This window comes from Eptatretus burgeri, chromosome 8 (assembly GCF_056783735.1).
Source record: "Eptatretus burgeri isolate ZD-2024b chromosome 8, Ebu_testis_v1, whole genome shotgun sequence".
NCBI classification, from domain to species: domain Eukaryota; kingdom Metazoa; phylum Chordata; class Myxini; order Myxiniformes; family Myxinidae; genus Eptatretus; species Eptatretus burgeri.
Genome location: NC_140968.1, coordinates 101,256,643 through 101,281,830, shown reverse-complemented (window position 1 = coordinate 101,281,830; position 25,188 = coordinate 101,256,643). Strand labels below are relative to the sequence as shown.

The 25,188-nt window shown below is 47.3% G+C and overlaps 2 protein-coding genes across 5 annotated transcripts in view; one reads left to right on the top strand and one right to left on the bottom strand.

Moving 5' to 3' along the window:
• The window catches only part of MTBP (MDM2 binding protein), a 33,709-nt gene extending 30,725 nt beyond the window's left edge, over positions 1–2,984 (top strand). For 3 of the 4 annotated variants that reach the window (XM_085893289.1, XM_085893288.1, XM_085893287.1), the window contains 5 exons: positions 567–717; positions 983–1,090; positions 1,197–1,310; positions 1,968–2,033; positions 2,912–2,984. In XM_085893289.1, coding sequence (XP_085749415.1) covers positions 567–717; positions 983–1,090; positions 1,197–1,310; positions 1,968–2,033; positions 2,912–2,941 — 469 coding nt within the window. In that variant the 3' untranslated portion in view covers positions 2,942–2,984. Of the gene's footprint in view, positions 1–566; positions 731–982; positions 1,091–1,196; positions 1,311–1,967; positions 2,034–2,911 lie in introns of all 4 variants that reach the window. The other variant, XR_015061241.1, reaches the window with a different exon arrangement.
• A 406-nt stretch (positions 2,985–3,390) lies between these two features.
• The window catches only part of SNTB2 (syntrophin beta 2), a 54,872-nt gene continuing 33,074 nt past the window's right edge, over positions 3,391–25,188 (bottom strand). Inside the window, exons 4-7 of the mRNA XM_085893290.1 lie at positions 17,725–17,864; positions 17,058–17,275; positions 16,724–16,914; positions 3,391–4,242 (exon numbers count right to left, since the gene is read on the bottom strand). Coding sequence (XP_085749416.1) covers positions 4,150–4,242; positions 16,724–16,914; positions 17,058–17,275; positions 17,725–17,864 — 642 coding nt within the window. The 3' untranslated portion in view covers positions 3,391–4,149. The remainder of the gene's footprint in view (positions 4,243–16,723; positions 16,915–17,057; positions 17,276–17,724; positions 17,865–25,188) is intronic.

The window sequence follows — 25,188 nt, the reverse complement described above, 5'->3', positions numbered from 1 at the left end:
TTGATTGTACTTCGATCATCATCAGAAGAAACAGATAGGAAATGACTCTCGGCTAATATGTCGTCAGGTGGGAAAGTTTTGACTGTCTCACCATCCACAAATGGTCGAAGGAAACAGCAGCAGATATTGTAATATTGTATTGTACTGTGGCTGCTTCCTGCAATGCAATATTGTACTTCCTGCAATATTGTACTGTGGCTGCCCTCCACATCCTGCATAACGGTTCGCTTTCAGCAGGTGAGCGAGAAACCACAAGGCTAAAAGCTGTAAATATGAAATGCTTCATCGTGAAGCATCATTCTGGTGTCGTCTTGTTCTCGTGCGAGCAGAGATGTCTCACTCGGAGTCGGTGAATCGATATCCGATATCCGAACGGCGCGCTCGAAGCGAACTGCCGTGGATTCGGGTTGGAATACATTGTGGACCAATGGGGTTGTGCTGTGCTGTTTCTCAGTGCCTCGGACGTATAAAAGTATCGTCGTGCTCGTCGAGCGTCTGCCTTTAACCGAAAGTCTGCTGCAACACCTTTCTTTCTTTCTTTCTTTCTTTCTCTGTTCCTTGCCCAGCCTTTTGCGGAGAGGAAGCACAGACTCCTTTTGTTCACACACGTCACTGTGCCCAGGACCTTCGGACTGTGAAAGCACTGCCAGCTCCAGACCATCGAGGAATGTCCCTTCTTCGAAGCAAATATCACAGCCACAGAACTGCGAGGAAGAGGTGAACTATGGTGGTGAGAGTTCTTGTTGGTGGATGGAAGGACAATAATCTTTGGGGGGGGGGGGGGGGGGAAAACGCACTTTGGTTCGATTGCGCTTCGGCCTTGCGTGGTTTGTGGTGTAATCCATGGGTACGTTCGTAACTCGGACGATGTTTCTCATCTGGTTCTAATTGAGCAAGTTGACTTTAACTTGCATCTTTACGATGATCCTTTCTCTTTACTCCCCCACCCCCTCGGGTCTTCGCCATCCCCATCCCTTGTTAGCTGCAATCCAGCACTTCCAAGGCATGTGTGACAGAAGGCGCAAGTTCTGGGAAGACTGAGGCAAAGGTCGCCAGAAGGAAGGAGTCGCGCTCTCAGAGACACACGCGGGTGAGTTCCGGTGCATCAAAACGGTTCCACAACACTCGAGTGTCTTTGTCTTTGTAACATACGACCCGAGACTGTTGGGACTATTCCTGTGCACTCGTCTTTGCAGATGCTGCAAGGAGTGGTGGCCAAGGTGCTCGAGAAGCACAACATGGCCAGAGGGAATTCCTGTTACTCGGCCTGCAGCCAGCGCCTCTTTGATGTTTGCAAAGTATACCTCAAGGTAAGGCCCAGGCTCGAACCCATTTCCTGCAGGCACACACAGACCTTTTAGTAGTTTTTCGTTGCACCGGGATTGCTATTCTCCGTGTAATGAATGCTGCTCGGAATTGCAAATGTGATGTGATGTGCTGTAGATGAGGCCGAAAGGCCGGCGCACATGTAATGATCTCGCATGACGAGAGAAGACCAAACGGTAGAGCTGCGTTTTTCTGACCCGACCCGGAAGCGATACTCGCGTGAAATGCTTTTTCTCCTCGATCCAAGCACGCTGTTCCAACGAAAACAAATTTGCGTTTCTTCCTTGCTCATGGTATGATGAGGTGCAAGAGTTGCTGACAGCAATTCTCACAGCGGGATTGAACACGGAACGGCTCCCTCCCGGTGGGATGCATTTCGAAGACCCGTCAAGCTGTTAAGTCTGCAGTATATTCGTCGCCCTTTCAAATGGTAACAAATTCGAATGACCGCTCTGTTGTGGATTAACGAGAAATCAGCTGTGGAGTTTCACAAGGCCAGCTTGAAATGAGCACGCACCTCTTCCTCTATGGAGTGCCTAAGGAAAGGAAGGCCTCGGTGATAGTGGTTAAGAATGTCCCCCCCCCCCCCCCGAGCCACCTTAATGGCAGACTGTGATTCGCTACTCTCACTGTTATTGCAGGACCTGAAGACGTCCCATGGGCTGCAGGCAGCGATGGTGAAAGCGGCTCAATGCAACGTGCAGCAGGTGCTTCCTGCCTCGATCGGAAACGATTTGATTGTTCAGTCTAAGTCGGGGCCCGTCGGGCCGAGAGTGGTCGACGGTTTGTTTTTGCACCTCATTCGTCTTGGAGACTTCCATCATGGGACAGGACCCTTTTGGAGAGAAGAGATTGTTCCAGAACTTAAAACCCTTTCACAAACGTATATTTTTACATCGTTCGGTCACATGACTTTATCGAGGCCGTTTCGATGGATGTTGAGTTGCCATGCATGATCACCCAAAAGCACTTACAAAATAGTTCTGTTGTCTCATCATGTTTTGGTTTTAGTTTTGCTTGAGGAAGTGGATGACGCCGAGGGGGGGGGGGGGTTTGGCAGAAGCCGTAACTAAATCTGAACCTTTTCCTTTGCCACTGAGCATGACCCCATCCTTACTCGGTACAGGTTTCTATTTTGATGCAGAAACGTTAGATAGTTTATCTTGTTCTTCCAGGAACCGGAGGCTCGTTTTAAGATGACACCGAATTCCACACACACGATGCTCGGCTTGCACTTGCTTTTATTGTTGTCACGCCTCCCCCTCCACCCCTAGCCCCCCCCTCCTCCTTCACACATCTATGGATAGAGGAGTTTGCACACATTTGAATTCCAAACTGGTTCTAATAAGTGTATAGGAAGTGTTTGTTAATAGTGCTGTTCAAGTTTTTTGTTTGTTTGTTTTCAATCTGAGCTTCCAGTCTCAGGACTTGTGACGTTAATGCTGCTTTTGCTGTGGGAGAACTATAACGCGTGCTAAAAATGAGGCAAAGACCTGCAGGGTACAGGGATTCCTCACTTCCTTGTGTGTCGAGCTACGAATTATGGGAATGTTTCAACATATCTTGCCTGAACGGCTGTCCGCAGGTGGTGAGCTGGATTACGGAGAAGCATTGATCGGAAAAATCCTTTCCTTCACTAGTTCGACACGCTCGAAGCCCTCGTAGACTGACTTACCTGCGTGCAACAGAGCACGCCCACCACACCCTGACCCATAAACATTTCGCTGTGCGGTAAATTATTTTTTGTTATACTGTATGATCGGCGTTCTTGATATGTTGTACTGTGAGATGTTATCTAGAGAAATGTTTCATGTTCTCAAAAAAGTTGGGTCACCTCCGAAACCCAAAGTAATTTGAAAGTACCGTGTATGAATTTTGTTGTTGTTGTTGTTGAAGAGGCCGCAGACACAACGTTGATCGAAGTCAAAGTTGTCGCGGCGTGATCCGCAGTGTCGATCATCTCCACTGTCTCTCTCTACACCGTTTGGTACAGGTAAATTGAGAGGGATGCCCACATGGCGGCGATCCGTTAAACCGAGCTTGAAGGAAGCAGACGGACCACAGTTTTATTTAATGGACAAACTTTTTTTTTAATTGTGAACGGCAAGTGTTCTACAGCAGCAGAACAAACGGCAACGTTGTGCTTTGCAATATGGAATAAACCCTCTTATATACACAAGGGCTACCTTGAATTCTAGCCAGTGTAATTAAAGTTAAACTTGAGGAACTGGGGCAACAGCAGCAGTTTGCACATCAAAATAAATCAAAATCTCTCAATTTATCATTTTGCGTCGTCTTTGGTAGTTTGCGTCCAATCAGATCGAGCACTGATTTTGTGGCCTGGGCGTTGCATGACGTTTGAGGTGCCGATTCGATTCGAAGGCAGATTTTGGTTCAACACTGGAAGTTTTCATCGAAACACCATTTGTGCAGCGATTTCATCGCTGAGCCGATTTCAATGTGTTGCGATTTTCCCGGACTAAAAGGCGAAAAGGTGCGCGCGTCGGGACTTGAAGGCACCTTGTCGGGGACGGCACAGTCGAGCGATCCGTTGCACCTCATTCGGCACGACGGGACACGACCCTGATCGGTAACACTTCCTGGAGATGGAAAGCTCTCGAGCAAATTTTGGATTGGATGAAATAGACTTGGCCTACCTTGATCACCGGCAGGTGATGTGTGCAAAAAGGCAATGAATACAATTCACCATTATCGACCTCAGCTTGTGGACTGAGCTTGGGGAGTGGTGTTGAAAGCATTCGATTTGTGTGGCGCATCCCTTTTGCGTAGCATCGAAGTGTAGAAAAAGGCACGGAGGGGCGCTCACACGCACAGGCCCAGCCGCGCAACCTTGGCCGAGAGGAAGGAATGGAGGATGAACACGATGGGCTTGGGGCAGCTGCGCAAATCCAGTTGCTGGAAAAAAAAAAAAGAAGAAAAAAAAACATTGATTAGTTACCTGCATTCTCTTTTTCTTGGACATAAAACATTGGATCGGATTTGTGCTAAAGGTTCATAGTTTTGAAGCAGATAAGGTATGTTAATAGTGCTTACAATAGTTTGTTCAATTGCAGGTAATTAATCTGAACTGGTACTGTTAACGAGAAACGATAGATTTTATCGACTTTTCGTTGATCTGTCCATTGAACTAGTATAGTATTGTGTTGTATTAATAAGAGACTCCCTGTTTATGGTTGGTAATGCCATCTTGGCCCAAAACTAAAATACTGCCGAGTGTACAGATGGGACAATCATGATTATTTGTATTTTTAGCAGCGTCTCGCGTAGCGAACTCGGCGTTGTTCTTCTTCTTGTTGTTCTTGTGAAGACAAAACCTTTATATAAGGACTCGGCTCTATTATATACACGATCCGGATCTCCTTAAATACTAAATACCTGTACACATCCTCGCATTGACGGTGCCTTTTGAGAGCGTCTATCATGAACTTTTAAATATATTCGGACATTTGCTTTAAAGTTTCGAAAAGTTCACGTTACTATTTAAAGATTATTCCATTTAACATATTGTAATTTCGTAAATACAATATTTATTTCGTAAATACACTATGACGGGTCTCGCTATTGGCTTGATCAACGCAAGTGATGAAATATCGGAAGTTGTTGTTTTTTGTTTTTTTAGCCGACAAAACCTTAAGGACGCTGCTCTTAGACACATTTGTCCTTGTTTAATAGTGTGTGTGTGTGTGTGTGTGTGTGTGTGTATATACATATACATATGTTGTATGACAAGTCGAGACAATTTTAAATTGTTGAAGCTTTTATTTATGAACCAATTTTAATACGAGTATCCAGTGAGGTTTATGCACAACTCTGAACCTCCACATATGCTCCTCCAGTACTGTCAACACATTTCCTTAATCGGACTAGCACATTCGCTACTGCTGATCACAACATGTTTTCTGGAATGTTGGTGAGAACATTGGTTATTCCCTCCTCCACTTCATCAAGGTTGTTTGGGTTCATGCTATTTGACACTATCATTTACATTTTGTTTTCTTTAAATTGATTCATAAATAAAGCTGCTACAAATTAAAATTGGGAAATGACCTGTCATACAACGTGTGTGTGTGTGTGTGTGTGTGTGTGTGTGTGTGTGTGTGTGTGTGTGTGTGTGTGTGTGTGTGTGTGTGTGTGTGTGTGTGTGTATTTCCACAAGGTGTGTTCAAAAAGTATCCAACCTTAATTTTTTGTGCGTAAACAAATGAAGCTAGGGAGGCGTGGTTTGGTGCACGTATGTAGGCGATCCTAATCCGTATGCGTGAATATTTTCCCGCTTGCAGAAGCTGTCAGTCGCCGACAGACCGCCGATGAGTGAGGAAGTGTAAGTGAGCGCCGTCGGATTTTCGTTTTTGACAAAATGACGGATCACTGTGGTCTCATTGCCAGTGATCACTGTGTTGAAGTTGGGATCGCTGTTCACAGTCTCCAGCATGTCCTGTGCGATCTCCAAACGGAGTTGCTTCTGCTCGATCGTTAGAAGCTTTGGCACGAACTTCGCTGAGATTCTCCTTAAGCCCAAATCCTCAGTCACAATGGAATGAACGGATCCAATGCTGTTGCCCGCCTCATCTGCAAGTTCTCTGATCGTGATTGGACGATCCTGCATCAGCAGGGTCCTCACTTGGTCAGTGACTATCTCATTTCGGGATGTTGAGGGCCGAATAGAACGTGTTTCACTTTCCACTGATGTGCGACCATCTTTGAAGCGGTTGTACCACTCTTATCTGTGTGGTGCCCATTGCTTTGTTCCCGAAGGCCTGTTGAATCTTGCGGATCGTTTCCACTTGGGAATGGCCAAGCTTCACACAAAATGGCCAAGCCAACAGAGAGACAGAGACAGACACACAGAGAGACAGAGACAGACACACAGAGAGAAAGAGACAGAGACAGACACACAGAGAGAAAGAGACAGAGACAGACACACAAAGACAGGGACCCAGACAGACAGACAGACACACAGAGACAACCCAGACAGAGACAGACACACAGAGACAAAAAGACAGACAGACAGACAGACAGACAGACAGACAGAGACAGACAGACAGAGACACAGACAGGGACCCAGACAGACAGACAGACAGACAGACAGACAGACACACAGAGACAGGGACCCAGACAGACACACAGAGACAGGGACCCAGACAGACACACAGAGACAGGGACCCAGACAGACACACAGAGACAGGGACCCAGACAGACACACAGAGACAGGGACCCAGACAGACACACAGAGACAGGGACCCAGACAGACACGGAGAGAGACAGGGACCCAGACAGACACAGAGAGAGACAGAGACCCAGACAGACACGGAGAGAGACAGAGACCCAGACAGACAGACACACACACAGAGACAGGGACCCAGACAGACAGACACACACACAGAGACAGGGACCCAGACAGACAGACAGACACACAGAGACAGAGACAGACACAGAGACAAAGAGACAGAGACAGACACACAGAGACAAAGAGACAGAGACAGACACACAGAGACAAAGAGACAGAGACAGACACACAGAGACAAAGAGACAGAGACAGACACACAGAGACAAAGAGACAGAGACAGACACACAGAGACAAAGAGACAGAGACAGACACACAGAGACAAAGAGACAGAGACAGACACACAGAGACAAAGAGACAGAGACAGACACACAGAGACAAAGAGACAGAGACAGACACACAGAGACAAAGAGACAGAGACAGACACACAGAGACAAAGAGACAGAGACAGACACACAGAGACAAAGAGACAGAGACAGACACACAGAGACAGAGACAGAGACAGACACACAGAGACAAAGAGACAGAGACAGACACACAGAGACAAAGAGACAGAGACAGACACACAGAGACAAAGAGACAGAGACAGACACACAGAGACAAAGAGACAGAGACAGACACACAGAGACAAAGAGACCGAGACAGACACACAGAGACAAAGAGACAGAGACAGACACACAGAGAGAAAGAGACAGAGACAGACACACAGAGAGAAAGAGACAGAGACAGACACACAGAGAGAAAGAGACAGAGACAGACACACAAAGACAAAGAGACAGAGACAGACACACAGAGACAAAGAGACAGAGACAGACACACAGAGACAAAGAGACAGAGACAGACACACAGAGACAAAGAGACAGAGACAGACACACAGAGACAAAGAGACAGAGACAGACACACAGAGACAAAGAGACAGACAGACACACAGAGACAAAGAGACAGACAGACACACAGAGACAAAGAGACAGAGACAGACACAAAGAGACAGACAGACAGAGACAGACACAAAGAGACAGACAGACACACAGAGACAGACACAAAGAGACAGACACACAGAGACAGGGACCCAGACAGACAGACAGACACACAGAGACAGGGACCCAGACAGACAGACAGACACACAGAGACAGGGACCCAGACAGACAGACAGACACACAGAGACAGGGACCCAGACAGACAGACAGACACACAGAGACAAAGAGACAGACACACAGAGACAAAGAGACAGACAGACACACAGAGACAAAGAGACAGAGACAGACACACAGAGAGACAGACACACAGACACTGACAGAGAGAGACAGACACACAGACACTGACAGAGAGAGACAGACACACAGACACAGACAGACAGACACAGACAGAGAAACACACAGACACTGACAGACACAGACAGAGAAACACACAGACACTGACAGAGAGAGACAGACACACAGACACAAACAGACACAGACAGAGAAACACACAGACAGACACACAGACACAGAGACAGAGAAACACACAGACACACAGACAGATGCAGAGACAGACAGACACAGACACAGAGAGAGACAGACAGACACAGACACAGAGAGAGACAGAGACAGACAGACACAGAGAGACAGACCGAGACAGAGACTGATAGACAGACAGACACAGAGAAGGACAGACAGACAGAGATGGACAGAGACTGACACACAGACAGACAGACACACATAGAAACACAGACATAGACAGGCAGACACACACAGAGACAGACAGACACACACAGAGAGACACACAGAGACGGACAGAGAGAAAGACAGACTGAGAGACACAGAGACACACAGACAGACAGAGACAGACACAGAGACAGACAGAGATGGACACAGACAGAGACAGACAGATGGACACAGACACAGAGAGACAGACAGACAAACCCACAGACACACACACAGAGAGACAGAGATGCAGAGACACAGACACAGAGAGAGAGACAGACAGAGACAGACAGACAGACAGAGAAAGACAGACGGACAGACAGACACACAGAAACAGACAGACACACAGAGACAAATCGACGGTCAGGGAGAGAGACACACAGACAGACACACGGACACCGACACAGACAGACAGACACACCGACAGACAGACAGAGAGGCACGCAGAGACAGACAGACACACACAGACACAGACACAGACAGACACGGAGAGAAACAGACAGACAGACATGCACAGAGACAGACAGACACACACAGAGACAGACAGACAGACGCAGAGACATAGACAGACAGACAGATGGACAGACAGACAGACAGGCACAGACAGAGATGGACAGAGAGACAGGCAGAGACATAGACAGACACAGAGATGGACAGAGAGACAGGCAGAGACATAGACAGACACAGAGACAAAGACACAGGCACACTGACAGACACACACAGAGACACAGACACACAGACAGAGACACAGACAGAGACACAGAGAGACAGACACAGTGACACAGAGACAGACAGTCAGGCAGAGACAGAGAGACACATAGAGACAGACACACAGACAGAGACAGACAGAGAGAAAGACAGACAGAGAGACACAGACACAGAGAGACACACAGAGACAGACAGACACAGATGGACACAGACAGAGACAAACACACAGAGACAGAGACACACAGACAGTCAGGCAGGGACACAGACAGACAGACGGACAGAGACACACAGAGACAGACAGACACATAGAGACACAGACACACAGAGACGGACAGACAGACACAGACAGATATAGACAGACAGTCAGGCAGACAGAGACAGAGACACACACACACCGAGACAGACAGACAGAGGCACGCAGAGACAGACAGACACAGAGACAGACAGACACAGACAGACACAGACAGAGACACAGACGGACAGAGAGACATAGACAGACAAAGACACACACAGAGACAGGCACAGACAGAGAGACACACAGAGACAGACACAGAGACAGACACACAGACGGACAGACACAGACACAGACACACAGAGACAAAGACACAGGCACACTGACAGACAGACACAGAGACTGAGACAGACACAGAGAGACAGACAGACACATAGAGACAGAAAGACAGACACACAGACAGACACACAGAGAGACACACAGACAGACAGAGAGAAAGACAGACAGAGTGAGAGACACACAGACAGACAGAGAGAAAGACAGACCGAGTGAGAGACACAGACACACAGACAGACAGAGAGAAAGACAGACAGAGTGAGAGACACAGAGACACACAGACAGACAGAGAGAAAGACAGACAGAGTGAGAGACACAGAGACACACAGACAGACAGACACACAGAGATAGAGAGACACACAGAGACACAGACAGACAGACACAGAGACAGACACAGAGATGGACACAGACAGAGACAAACACAGACACAGAGAGACAGACACACAGACAGATGCAGAGACAGACAGAGACACACACAGACAGTGAGAGAGACAGACACAGAGACAGTCAGGCAGAAACACAGACAGTGAGAGAGACACACAGACAGTCAGGCAGAGACACAGACAGACGGACAGACACACACAGACAGACACACACAGACAGAGATGGACAGACTGACAGACAGACAGACACAGACACTGACGGACACACAGAGACACAGAGACAGACACACAGAGACAGACAGACAGAGACAGACACCGACAGAGACAGACAGAGACAGACACAGACAGAGACAGGCACACAGAGACAGACGGACAGACACACAGAGACACACATAGACAGACAGATGCACAGACAGACAGACAGACACAGAGACAGAGACAGAGACGGACAGACGGACAGAGAGACAGAGACAGACGGACAGAGACACAGAGACACAGAGACACACAGACAGAGATGCAGAGACACAGACAGAGACAGACAAAGACACAGACTGACAGAGGACAGAGAGACACAGACACAGAGAGACACACACAGACTGACAGACAGACACAAAGACACAGGCACACTGACAGACAGACAGACAGACACAGACAGACAGAGAGGCACGCAGAGACAGACATGGACAGAGACACACAGAGACAGAGACACAGACAGAGAGAGACAGACAGACAGAGAGATGGAGAGAGACAGACAGAGACAGACAGACAGATGGAGAGAGACAGACAGACACAGGCAGACACACAGAGAGAGACACAGAGACAGACAGAAAGACAGACACAGAGAGAGACAGAGACAGACACAAATGCAGAGACACACACAGACACAGAGAGACACAGAGACACAGACAGACACATAGAGACACACAGAGACAGAGATGCAGAGACAAACAGACACAGACGGACAGAGCGACAGAGACACAGAGACAGACAGATACAGAGACAGACGGAGACGGACAGACACGGACAGACACAGAGACAGACAGACACAAAGACAGACAGGGACAGACAGAGGCACGCAGAGACAGATACAGACACACACAGAGACACAGACACAGAGACAGACACATAGAGACACACACAGACAGATGCAGAGACAGAAACAGACACAGACGGACAGAGAGACAGAGCGACAGATACACAGACAGACAGACACAGACAGACAGAGATGGACAGACACAGAGACAGACAGACACAGAAAGACAGACAGGGACAGACAGAGGCACGCAGAGACAGACACAGAGACACACACAGACAGACAGAGATGCAGAGAGACAGAGACAAACACATAGAGACACACACAGACAGAGACAGAGATGCAGAGACAGAAACAGACAGACGGACAGAGAGACAGACAGATACACAGACACAGACAGATGGACAGACACAGACAGACAGAGACTGACGGACACAGACAGACAGACACAGTCAGACACAGACAGACACAGTCAGACAGACAGACAGAGGCACACAGAGACAGACACAAAGACAGACAGACAGACACAGACAGACAGACACACATACAGAGACGGACAGAGACTAACAGACACACATACAGAGACGGACAGAGACTAACAGACAGACACAGACAGAGGCAGACAGTCAGGCAGAGACGGACAGACAGACACAGAGACAGACACACAGAGACAGAGAAAGACAGACACACAGAGAAAGACAGACACACATAGACGGACAGAGACACAGAGAGACAGACAGACACACACAGAGACAGACAGACAGATGCACAGAGAGAAAGACAGAGACACAGACACAGACGCAGAGACACAGACAGACAGACGCAGAGACATAGACAAAGACACACACAGAGACAGGCACAGACAGAGACACAGACACAGGCACACAGAGACAGACAGACAGACACCGACACAGACAGACAGACGCAGAGACATAGACAGACAGACACACAGAGACAGACAAAGAGACACAGAGACAGACACAGACACACAGAGACAAAGACACAGGCACACAGACAGACAGACAGACACCGACACACACAGACAGACAGACAGAAAGACAGACACAGAGACACACACAGACAGAGACAGACACAGAGATGCAGAGACACACACAGAGACACCGACACAGAGAGAGACAGACACAGAAACAGACAGGGACAGACAGACACACACACAGAAAGACAGACAGACAGACAGAGACAGACAGACAGAAAGACGCAGAGACAGACAGACACAGAGAGACACAGAGACAGACAGACACATAGAGACAGAGACAGAGATGCAGAGAGACAGACAGACACATAGAGACACAGACAGACAGAGATGCAGAGACAGACAGACAGACACAGGGACAGACAGACACAGAGGCACACAGAGACAGACACATCGAGAGACAGAGAGACAGACAGACACAGAGACACACAGAGAGACAGACACAGACTGACAGAGAAAGACAGACAGACACACACAGACAGACAGAGATGGACACAGACACAGATGCAGAGAGACAGTCAGGCAGAGACAGAGGCAGACAGTCAGGCAGAGACAGAGGCAGACAGTCAGGCAGAGACAGAGGCAGACAGTCAGGCAGAGACAGAGGCAGACACAGACAGAGAGACAGACACACACACACACACAGAGAGACAGACAGAGACACACACACACACACACACACACAGAGACAGACAGAGACACACACACACACAGAGAGACAGACAGAGACACACACACAGACAGAGAGACAGACACACACAGAGACACACACACACACACAGAGACAAACAGAGGCACGCAGAGACAGAGAGAGACAGACACACACACACAGAGACACAGACATGGACACAGAGACAGACAGACACAGACAGACACACGCAGAGACAGAGACGGACAGAGACAGAGACGGACAGAGAGACAGAGAGACAGACACAGACAGAGACTAACAGACAGACACAGAGACAGAGACAGAGACTAACAGAGAGAGATGCAGAGACAGAGAGAGATGCAGAGACAGAGAGATGCAGAGACAGACTGACAGACAGACTGACAGACAGAGAGAGAGAAGAGAGAGAAGCAAAGAGACAGAAAGAGAGAAGCGAGGGAGAGTGAGAGAGGTGCGAGAAGAGAGAGAGATAGACGCAGAGACGCAAAGAGGAAGAGAAAAGAGAGGCGCGAGAGGAGCTAGAGAGACAGAGAGAGAAGCGAAGGAGAGGGAGAGACAGACACAGACAGAGACTGACAGAGATGCAGAGAGACAGAGACAGACACATAGAGACACACAGAGATGCAGAGAGACAGACAGACGGAGATGGACAGACAGACAGACAGAGACACAGACAGACAGAGAGGCACACAGAGAGACAAGACAGAGACACACAGAGACAGACACACAGACAGACAGAGACAGACAGAGAGAGACACACAGAGACAGACACAGACAGAAATGCAGAGAGACAGACACAGACAGACAGAGACAGAGGCAGACAGTCAGGCAGAGACAGACAGACAGACAGACACAGACAGAGATGGACAGACAGAGACACAGACACAGAGACAAACACACACACATAGACGGACAGGGACAGACAGACGCACAGAGAGACAGACAGAGACACACACACACACACACAGACAGACAGACAGGGTCAGACAGACACAGAAAGACAGACAGAGACAGACAGACACAGAGACACAGAAAGTCAGGCAGAGACACAGACATGGACACAGAGACACAGAGACACAGAGACAGGCAGACAGAGAGACAGACAGACACAGGCAGAGAGAGATAAGACAGAGAGACAGAGACGCACAGAGAGAAAGACAGACAGAGAGACAGAGACAGTGAGAGACACACACAGACAGACACAGACAGAGACTAACAGACAGACACAGAGACAGAGACAGAGAGAGAGAGATGCAGAGAGACAGAGACAGACAGACACAGAGACAGACAGACACACAGAGGCACAGACACAGACAGAGACAGACGGAGAGAGAGGCGCGAGAAGAGAGAGAAGCAAAGAGACAGAAAGAGAGAAGCGAGGGAGAGTGAGAGAGGCGCGAGAAGAGAGAGAGAGAGACAGACGCAGAGACGCAAAGAGGAAGAGAAAAGGGAGGCACGAGAGGAGATAGAGAGAAGCGAGGGAGAGGGAGAGACAGACAGACAGAGACTGACAGACACAGAAAGAGATGCAGAGAGACAGAGACAGACACATAGAGACACACAGACACAGATGCAGAGAGACAGACACAGACAGAGATGGACAGACACAGACAGACAGAGAGGCACACAGAAAGACAGACAGACACAGACACATAGACAGACAGAGACACACATAGACAGACACAGACAGAGACACACATAGACAGACACAGACAGACTCACAGAGTCAAGACAGAGACAGACACACACAGACACAGAGAGACAGACACAGACTGACAGAGAAAGACAGACAGACACAGAGACAGTGAGACACACAGACAGACAGAGAGATACAGACACAGATGGACACAGACAGAGACAAACATACAGAGACTAACAGACAGACACAGAGACAGAGACAGAGACAGAGGCAGACAGTCAGGCAGAGACATAGACAGACAGACACAGAGATGGACAGACACAGAGAGACAGACACACAGACGGACAGGGACAGACACAGACAGACAGACAGAGAGACAGACAGACACAGAAAGAGACACACACACACAGAGACACGCAGAGACTGACAGACAGACACACACACAGAGACAGAGACAAACACACACACAGAGACAGAGACAGAGACAGACACACACAGAGAGAGAAAAGAGAGAGACAGAGAGACACAGAGACGGACAGAGAGAAAGACAGACAGACAAACACAGAGACAGTGAGAGACACAGAGAGAGAGACAGACACACAGACACAAAGAGGAAGAGAGAAAGAGAGGAAGAGAGAAAGAGAGAAAGAGAGAAAGAGAGAAAGAGAGAAAGAGAGAAAGAGAGAAAGAGAGAAAGAGAGAAAGAGAGAAAGAGAGAAAGAGAGAAAGAGAGAAAGAGAGAAAGAGAGAAAGAGAGGCCCCACTGGAGTTTACCAGAATCTTTCTGGGAGAATGTCCTGTGGACAGATGAGACCAAATTCGAGCCTTATGGTAAAGCACATCATCTCTGTTTGCAGAAAACAAAATGAAGTCTTCAAAGAAAAGTATTTCTTCCCTACAGTCAAACATGGAGGAGGTTCAGAGATGTTTTGGGGTTGCTGTCCCACCTCTGGCACTGGGTGCCCTGAATGTGTGCATGGCACCAAGAAGGCAGTTTGGAGCACAATATTCAACCCAGTGTCATAAAGCTGGGTCTCAGTCGAAGGTCATGGGTCTTGCAGCAGAACAATGACACCAAACACACTTCAAAAATTACCGAGGAATGGTTCAAGACAAAACGCTGGACTGTTCTGAAGTGGCCAGCAATGAGTCCAGATCTAAATCTCATTAAACACCTGTGGGGAGATCTGAAAACAGCAGATGGGAGAAGGTACCCTTCAAATCTGGGAGAACTGGAGCAGTTTGTTGAAGAAGAGTCGGCCAACCTACCAGTTGAGAGGTGTAGGAAACTCGTTCATGTCTCCATGAAGTGCTTGACTAGTTGTTTTGTCCAAAGGCTGTGATACCAAACATCAACTCCAGGGTGTCAATAATTTTGTCAATGCCATTTATTTTTATTTTCTGGTTTAAAATGATATATTAAGTTCTGAATCAAAAACAAAGGTTCTCTAATATTAACGGTGAAATAAAAGAATTGTGGAGACGAAATATTTTCGTCAATTTTAACTTAGTTTTCGAGAAAATTGTGAGTTATTTGAAAAAAGTGGAAGGGTGGCAATATTTTTGTGTGTACGTGCATGCAATCACAAACAATGGTGCTGCCTGGATAGTTTAGACCTTCGAGGAACGTGTGCATGCCCTGAAGCTGTCTCGTCTGGATTCGAATCCCGAAACTGCTATAAAACTGCCACCCTGCCGTTTCATATATGCAGGGCGAGGCATCAATGTGCGGTGTCCCTCAGAAGGACGTTAAAACAGACTTCCAGTTTTCCCAACAATGGTCGACGGTGGATGTTAAATATCCCATGGTGTCCTTCACAAAAAGTTGGTGCGTTATCACTGGAAACCTGATCAAATTACAAATTCTTGAAATAACCGACAGCGGGCACTGCATCAGCAGTACACCCACAATCCCAGCAATGATGCAAATCACCAAACAGGTGCTGCACACACAATAATAGCATTCTCTGTAAAGGCAACGCCTTGTGTTGGAGTAAGCCTTCACTACCAGCGGGAGGGGCTAATAATTCCTTCCTGGAACACCTTGGTTCCAAGAAAGCTAAATGTTGGTTATTTTATGCGTTATACACACTTCTGCAAATGTATAGTTCAAATAAATCAACTATTTGTATACATTGCCACCCGATCACCCTGACTCCCTGAACTTTAGTCAGTGGTGCGATGCCACCTTCAACACCAGCTCGATGGCACCTTTCACCAACTCGAACTTGTACTTGAAAATTACTTCATTTATTATTATTGGTCCTTATATCTTCCCCACATGGCTGACCGCTTTTATTTTACCCCTTCATTTTATGGTCAATGAGCCTTATTCCAAAAATGAGACCAAATGAATGAGCATCTCATTTAAAAGATAACCAACAACAATCCATCAATGTACTAAAGAAAGGAAGTTACCAGTTTTCCCTCGGGTCCTCCGAAGTCGATGAAGAGCGTGTGCAACCCATCGTCCGAAGACGAGCGTAGGCGTTCGAAAGGGTAACGAAGGTGCACAGACGGTGTGACCGACTGTGTCGAGGTACGGGCGAGTACGAAACCGTTCTCATAGTGCACGGTCAGCGTGCATTCCTCACCCTGGTACCTGCACGCTGAAAGCACAGTAGCACGCGGAGGAATACACAATCAATTTCTACTTGAACCGACCTTCCAGCCACACCGTCCTTGTGTTCCAACGTGGGGCCGAAGCCGAATGTTGGAACGCAAACAGGAAACTGAGGGCAACAAGCATTACCGACTGACGCTTCTTGGATGAGCTCAGCCGTGGCGTTGCAACTCTGGACTATGGCACGCATCCAGGCGGAGAGGTCACGAGGGGTCTCGGCCCGGAACACGACGGTCTCGACTCCTTGCTTTGTGCCCGAGCGGGTGGCGAATGTGAAATCGTTGCTTCTGTGCAGGGGGACTTGCTTGGTGTCCGGAGAGGCCAAAGTCCCCGATGAAAGAACGAGGCTGCGAGGGAGAGTAAGGATCAATGCAATGAATATGCAGAGGGTAAGACATAACTGCCATTGAGTTTTTACTAATGGTAACCCGAGATCTCACTGGTCATTATAAGATGGAGAGATCAAACGATGGTGGTTTTTCCATTCCATAAAAAGGAAAGGCCAAAACGTTCTCATGAAATAAAGTACCTGTTGTGGATGTGGCACCTTCATGAGGATTTTTTTTTACCATTTGTTTGTACTTTATCGGTTTACTTTAACATGCGGCTGCATCAAGGGTACGACATCTATTTTGATTAAAGAATATCTCATGATGGTTGTGCAAGTCAATTTCTGCTGCAAATGCATTTCCTTTCAATTTGCTTTTTGTCTCGAGTGATGCATTTCTTCGGCTACCTGGCAATGGTGGTGTCCCTGGCGAGTTATCGCTGCTGAACCCCATGGGTGAAGCATTACCGTGTGGCTAGCAGTGGGTAGCTTTGTTGAGGCCTCGCCCAAGACTGCGTCGTCCAAGGCATGGTGTTGAACATGAGAAGATTCCGATCGCTCACAGCCAGCACGACGGGCTTCCACTGAGGCCTGCCCTCCAAAATGACCTGCCGTACATAGAGCTGAGGCTTGACCTCGCAAGAAGGTGAGTGCGGTACAGAGTGCAGTGTCACACAGCAAGGGACTGGGGATACAGGCTCAAACACCAGATGAAAGTGAATGTGCAATGTCGCACCGGTTGCAACAACACAGAAAAGCGATCCAAAAGATGAATCATTGAATTGGATTCATTGAGGCATGCAGAGAGTAACGACAACTATTTGATTACTACAATCAACTACAAATCGTACATTCAAGAATTGCAGAAAACAACATGCTTTCCTCCACACCACCTCCGACCTCATATCTCCGATGTTGAAAATGGCGCCGTCCAAGACTGGTCTATATTAAAATACATATGATCACTTCATATGCTCATTTTTGGGTAGTAGTCCATGGTAATACCCTGTGGAAACCACCTCCTCATTACCCTACCCTCGTTTTAATACTCTTGTCCTCTCTCTCTCCTCTTCCCTTTCTCACGTTTATCCTCAAATTTGAGATTCCGAGTAGAACTTCAAACCACAGCTGACTCTGCTTTTGAGAAGGCCAAATGCCCCAATTCTGTGTTTGCTTCAAAATCTTGCGTCCCAAACCCCTCTCTCTGTACCCACCCTTCCCAGTCGTGCCCAACTGCTTCTGAATTCTGTATATTTTGCCATGAAAAGGTGGAAAAGTTTCTGGCAAGCCTCAACTCTGACTCTGCAACTGGACCGGACGGCATCAGCTCACTTGTCCTAAACGCTCTGCTGCTCTTGCACTTCCTCTCTCTGCCATTTTCACCTTGTCATTTACCATAGGTCATCTTCCATCTGCTTGGAAATTGGCTAACATCACAGCATTACATAAAAAGGTGCAAAAACGGATCCCCTGAACTACAGACCAATTTGCTTACCATACTCCCAATCATCAGCAAGGTCATCAAATCTATCATCGCGGTTGACATAAAATCATTCCTTTTCTCCAATAACCTCATCTCAGATCATCAATTTGGATTCAGACCAGGTCACTCCACCTTGGACATGCTGCTTGTACTCACCCAACAATGGACGGAGACCCTCAATATCAGACATGAGATCAGTGCCGTCTCTCTGGACATATCTCGAGCTTTTGATATGGTCTGGCATCCTGCCTTGCTCTACAAACTGTCTACCTATGGAATCCAAGGCCAACTCCACTCAGTGGAGGAAGTCAGTGATCCAACGTGTGGCTCTCGGAACCCTTTCATCTCCTCTTCCTGTCAAGGCTGGAGTATCCCCAAGACGGTGTTCTCAGCTGTACCTTAGTCCTCATCTTTATCGATGATCTCACTGACATTGGAAAATCCTCTTTATCGATGATCTCACTGACATTGGAAAATCCTCTATCTCTTTGCTGATGACTCCATACTCTGCTGTGACATCCCTCATCCTTCTGGCAGACAGGCAGCAGCCTCTTCCCTCTCATCAGATCTTGACAAAATTACAAACTGGTCAAACACTTGGAACATGTTTTTTCAATCCTGAGATCTCTCTCACCCTCAGCAATGATCTCTCTTGGGCAAGCCACATTTCAAAGTTGGCCTCCAAAGCCAGCCATCGACTGGGCATCCTCTGATGTGCAAAGTCCTTCCTTGACTCCCTTGCTCTGATCCACCTACAAGGTTTTCATCCACGGCTTGATGGAGTACTGCTCTCACCTCTGGGCCGGCTCCCCTGCCTCGCATGTTGCTCAGCTTGACGCCATGGAAACCAAGGCTCTGAAGATCATTGAAATCTCTTATGATGAAGCTGAATCTATGGGCTTATCACTTCACCATCGCTGACAGGTCAGTGATCTCTTCTTCCACCTCATTTCTGGTCTTGCACCCTCTGCCCTCTCCATGCTCTGTCCCCCTTCCCCCAAGTTTCTGAAGGATGCACGTGGTCCACGAGAAACCCCCTCCTTGTGAAACTGCCAAAATCTAGAGCCACTGCTCATCTCCACTGATTTATTCCTTCCCCCCCCCCACCTGTGGAACCACCTTCCACACTCAATTTAAATGTCATTCTTCCCTCCAGGTGGTCAAGATAGCTGTTCACCACCATCTCACATCGTCCCCCATCCAAAGCCATGATCTTTTCTGCACCTGTTAAACCATCCCAAAATTTTGCTTCTTTATCCATATTGTTGCGTTCTTCTCTAACCCTCATCGTTGCTTCATCCCTTGTTTATCCGTCTACCTTCTCCCCCCCCCCCCACCCTGCTATTGGTGTTTCTCCTTTCTCTTGCTGTTCCCTTTGTTACATTGTGTCATGATTTGTTCTGTCTCCTATGTGGCATTGTATGAGGAAGTGGGGAGTGGTGGAGAAGTATGTGAGGATGGTGCAGGATATGTATGAGGACAGTGTGACAGCGGTGAGGTGTGCGGTAGGAATGACGGACCGGTTTAAGGTAAAAGTGGGATTGCACCAAGGATCGACTCTGAGCCCTTTCCTGTTTGCAATGGTGATGGACAGGTTGACGGACGAGATCAGACTGGAGTCTCCAAGGACTATGATGTTCGCGGATGACATCATGATCTGTGGGGAGAGTAGGGAGCAGGCTGAGGCGAGCCTCGAGAGGTGGAGGTACGCACTGGAGAGAAGGGGAATGATAGTCAGTCGGAGTAAGACGGAGTACATGTGCGTAAATGAGAGGGAGGGTGGTGGTACGGTGCGGTTGCAAGGAGTTGAGGTGGGGAAGGTGGATGGGTTTAAATACTTGGGATCAACTGTCCAAAGTAACGGAGAGTGTGGGAGAGAAGTGAAAAAGAGAGTGCAGGCAGGAAGGAGTGGGTGGAGAAGAGTTGCAGGAGTGATTTGTGACAGAAAGGTAGCTGCAAGAGTGAAGGGAAAAGTATATAAGACGGTAGTGAGACCAGCTATGTTGTATGGTTTGGAGGCGGTGGCGCTAACAAAAAGACAGGAAGCAGAGCTGGAGGTGGCAGAGTTAAAGATGCTGCGATTCTCGTTGGGAGTGACGAGGATGGACAGGATAAGAAATGAGTATATTAGAGGGACAGCGCAGGTAGGAGGTTTGGAGACAAAGTGAGAGAGGCGAGATTGAGATGGTTTGGACATGTGCACAGGAGGGAAGCGGAGTATATCGGGAGAAAGATGCTGAAGATGGAGCTGCCAGGCAGGAGGAGAAGAGGAAGGCCAAAGAAGAGGTTCATGGATGTGGTGAGGGCGGACATGCGGGTGGTTGGAGTGTCAATGGAAGATGTGGAGGACAGAGTGAAATGGAGACGGTTGATCCGCTGTGGCGACCCCTAACGGGAGCAGCCAAAAGAAGAAGAAGATATATATATATATATATATATATATATATATATATATATATATATATATATATATATATATATATATATATATATTGCATTATTTGCGAAAAATTATTCTGCCTAATGTATCGACTGATTTTTAAGTGTACATTTTTTGTATAACCATCATCGAATTGTTATAAATGGGCTAATCTCAGTTTTTGAATATTTTGCAGTAAGCATGGCGACTAAAGATCGAAAGGAGTTCCGAAAGTACTGTTGTGATCCGTTCAGCTGCCATTAAACGAAACGAAGATCTCTGCAATGTGTCAAATGATATGTTGATGAAATTTTCTTCAAAGGTGAAAAAGATGACAGACTTTGTACTTCGTGCAGAAAAAAAAAAACTTTCTCAGTTGTCACCAGAGCGTATTGAAGAATCATCTTCGACCAGTTCAAAATTATCATCAGAAGGTATTATCGAAGGCATTGCAGCATCTATTTCGACAGATGAGGACGAGATGGTTTTTGAGCGAGAAGCAGAAGTTGACCTTTTAAACCAGTCGTTATCGATGATGGGCGAAAGCCCATTCGGCAAACGAAAGGCGGAAAGGAACCCAGGGTACGTTCCTGAAAAGCGAAGTAAAGTGGAAGATTCTGTGCGAAAGAAATTAGAACGAGTTGCTTGTCCAAGCACTGTGGAGAAAACACAAAATACAGCGTCAAAATGTGATGAAAACTGCATGCCAGAGGTGATCAAAAGCCTGAAAGAAAAATACGTTGTTTCGAGCCGTTCAGACCAAATACGTATACTGACAATATTTGCTGGGAATACGAGCATCAGAGGGATGATGAGTGAATTCAGTTGCTCCCAAAGAATGGCTGTGCAAGCCAAAAATTTAGAGAAATAAAATTGTATGCTATCGTCTCCAAATCCCAAACAGGGTAAAATATTGCCTGACGAAGTGAAATCCGCCGTAACCGAATTTTACCGAAGTGATTACGTCAGCCAAATAATGCCGGGAAAAAATGACTGTGTGGTGGTCAGGAATGAACATGGAAAAGACAAAATTAAAAAGTGCCTGGTACTAAACAATCTCAAGGAACTGTTTCAGAAATTCAAAGAGAAGAACCCTGGCTTGAAAGTTGGATTCGCGAAGTTCGCCATGCTTCGTCCCTCGGAGTGTGTCCTGGCCGGTTCAGCCGGTACACACAGTGTATGTGTATGTACGATACATCAAAATGTGAAACTCATGATGTTTGGTTCCAAAATGCCACAGATAGCCAAACTTCCTTGTTATCATCATGTGATAGCACGCATAGTTTGTAACCCAGCACAACTGGCATGGTATTTCAGAACTTGTGAAAGTTGCCCATCAATTGAAGACTTCAAAACCGAGCGACTGAGTGCTTATGAACTCGAGGATATGGATGAAATTCAGTTGAAACGGTGGACATCCACCGACAGATCTGAACTGAGCTCCATGGTCCTGCCTTTGGAAGAATTCATTAATCAATTCTGTGAGCGCGCGGTGAAATTAGTGAGACACGACTTCATTGCCAAGGCCCAATCTCAGTTTCTGAAAAATCAGAAATACGAAATCGGTGAAGGAGAATTTGTCATTATTGGAGACTTCTCAGAGAACTATTCGTTTGTCGTACAGGATGCGGCCCAAGGATTCCATCGGAGCTGCTCTCAAGCGACAATTCACCCCTGGGCTTACTATTTCAAATCGGACGACGGCAAATTAAACCACGATTCGTTCACGATTAAATCAGAATACAATACTCACGACGTTGTCTCAGTCCACCTCTTCCAAAGAATGCTCATTGAACACTTGAAATCTAGCTTTGGAAATGTAAAGAAACTTTACTATTTCTCAGACGGTTGCGTTGGCCAATACAAGAATGGCAAAGCCTTCATAAACCTATGTCATCACAAATCAGAGTATGGTATTGACACAGAATGGCATTTTTTGCCACAAGTCATGGCAAGGGCCCTTCAGATGGCGTGGGAGGTACAGTCAAACGAGAAGCAACACGTGAGAACCCGCATAGACCTTACGACAGTCAAATTATTTCTCCAAAATATCTTTTCACCTTTGCTGAAAATGGTTTGAATGAAATGAAGTTCGGTTACGGGATCCAAGAGGCGTATGGCGAGGAAGAACAAAATCTGGAAGAAAGGTTAAAAACGGCCAAAAGCCATAGGTGGAACTCAAAAACTTCATGCTTTCGTCCCTATATCTGAAACTGCTCTTCAAGTACGCGAATTCCGTCTTAGCGAGGAACACCGTATCGAGTCAGCTATTTCAAAATCTACACCAACTTTTAACGGGAAACTCTCAGGTTTTGTCACATTGCACTATGATGGAAAATGGTGGCTTGCCTGCATCATGGAAGCCTTTCAGGACACTCATGAAGTGAAAGTGAATTTTCTTCATCCAAACGGACCTGCAAATAGTTTCTTTTTTCCTGACATTGAAGACCACTGCATTTTAGACATTTCTGATATACTTCTTTCCGTAAAACCAAAAACTGATACAGGTTATGGAATCCATCATCGCTTCAGACATTAAATCCTTCCTCTTCTCCAATGGCTTAATTTCCGATCATGACTTGATTTCCGTTTCAGACCAGGTCACTCTACCCTGGATATGCTGCTTCTGCTCTCCCAACAATGGATGGAGGTCTTCGATGCTAGACAGGAAATCCGAGCCGTATCCCTGGACATATCACGTGCTTTTGACACAGTCTGGCACCCTGCATTACTCACCAAACTCTCTTCCCATGGTATCCAAGGCCATCTCCACTCATGGCTCGCAGACTTCCTCTCCTGTAACAGTCAACGTGTGGCCCTAAATGGAGTTCTTTCATCCCCTCTTCCTGTCCAGGCTGGAGTTCCTCAAGGTAGCGTACTGGGCCCTGTTCTTTTTCTGGTTTTCATCAATGATCTCTCCGATTCTGGAAAATCCTCTATTTCTCTTTGCTGATGACTCCACCCTCTGCCGTACCATCCGTCATCCCTCAGACTGGCAAGCAGCAGCTTCTTCGCTCACTGCAGATCTGGATAAAATCACAAACTGGTCCAACACGTGGAACATGTCTTTCAATCCAGACAAATCTCACACTCTCACTATGTCTCTCCAAAAGGACTGTTGAGAAAACCCCCCCATCCACTTTCTCAACAATCCTCTGGAAGAAGTCCTTTCTTTCAAGCTTCTGGGTCTCACTATCTGCCATGACCTTTCCTGGGAAAGCCACATTTCAAACCTCACCTCCAAAACCAGTCGCCGACTGGGAATCCTCCGTCGTGCAAAGTCCTTCCTCGGCCCTCTTGAGCTCTTGACCACTTTCAAAGCTTTTGTCCGTAGCCTGATGGAGTACTGCTCTCCCCTCTGGGCTGGTGCTCCTGCCTCCCACCTTTCTCGGATTCACGCTGTCGAAACCAGGGCATTTAAGATCATCGGCATCTCCCGCGATGAAGCTGAGTCTGGGCCTCTCACTCAATCAACACAGGTTTGTCGGTGGTCTTTCTGTCTTCTATCATCTACTCTCCAGCCTCGCCCCCCTGCTCTCTCTGCGATTTGTCCCCACCACATTTCCACAGGGCACTCAAGGTCTGCCAACAACCCCCTCCTGGTAAAACTACCAAAATCACGAATCACTGCTCACCTTCACTCTTTCATTCCCGCCTTTGGAATAAACTCCCTCACTCTATTCTTTCCCATTCTTCCCTCCAGGCTTTCAAAACAGCTGTTCACCACCACCTCTAATCATCCCCCATCCAAATCCTCGATCTTTTCTACCCCCGATAATCCACCCAAGCCCACTTCCTTCAATTCCCCTGCTTTCCTTCCTGAAAGTCCCTATAATGTCCATCTTCTCTTCGCCATGTTCCCCGTCCCATCCCCATCCCTCTCCCTTCCACAGATCTCCTAATGTGTCTGTTCCCCACTGTTTTGTCCCTCCCACTCCCGCCCCTCTTGTCTCATGCCCCCTTGCTGTGCATTGTGTGTTCGCTCTCACACGAGCCTCGACAAGGTATACAAAAAAAAAATTGTTGAGGC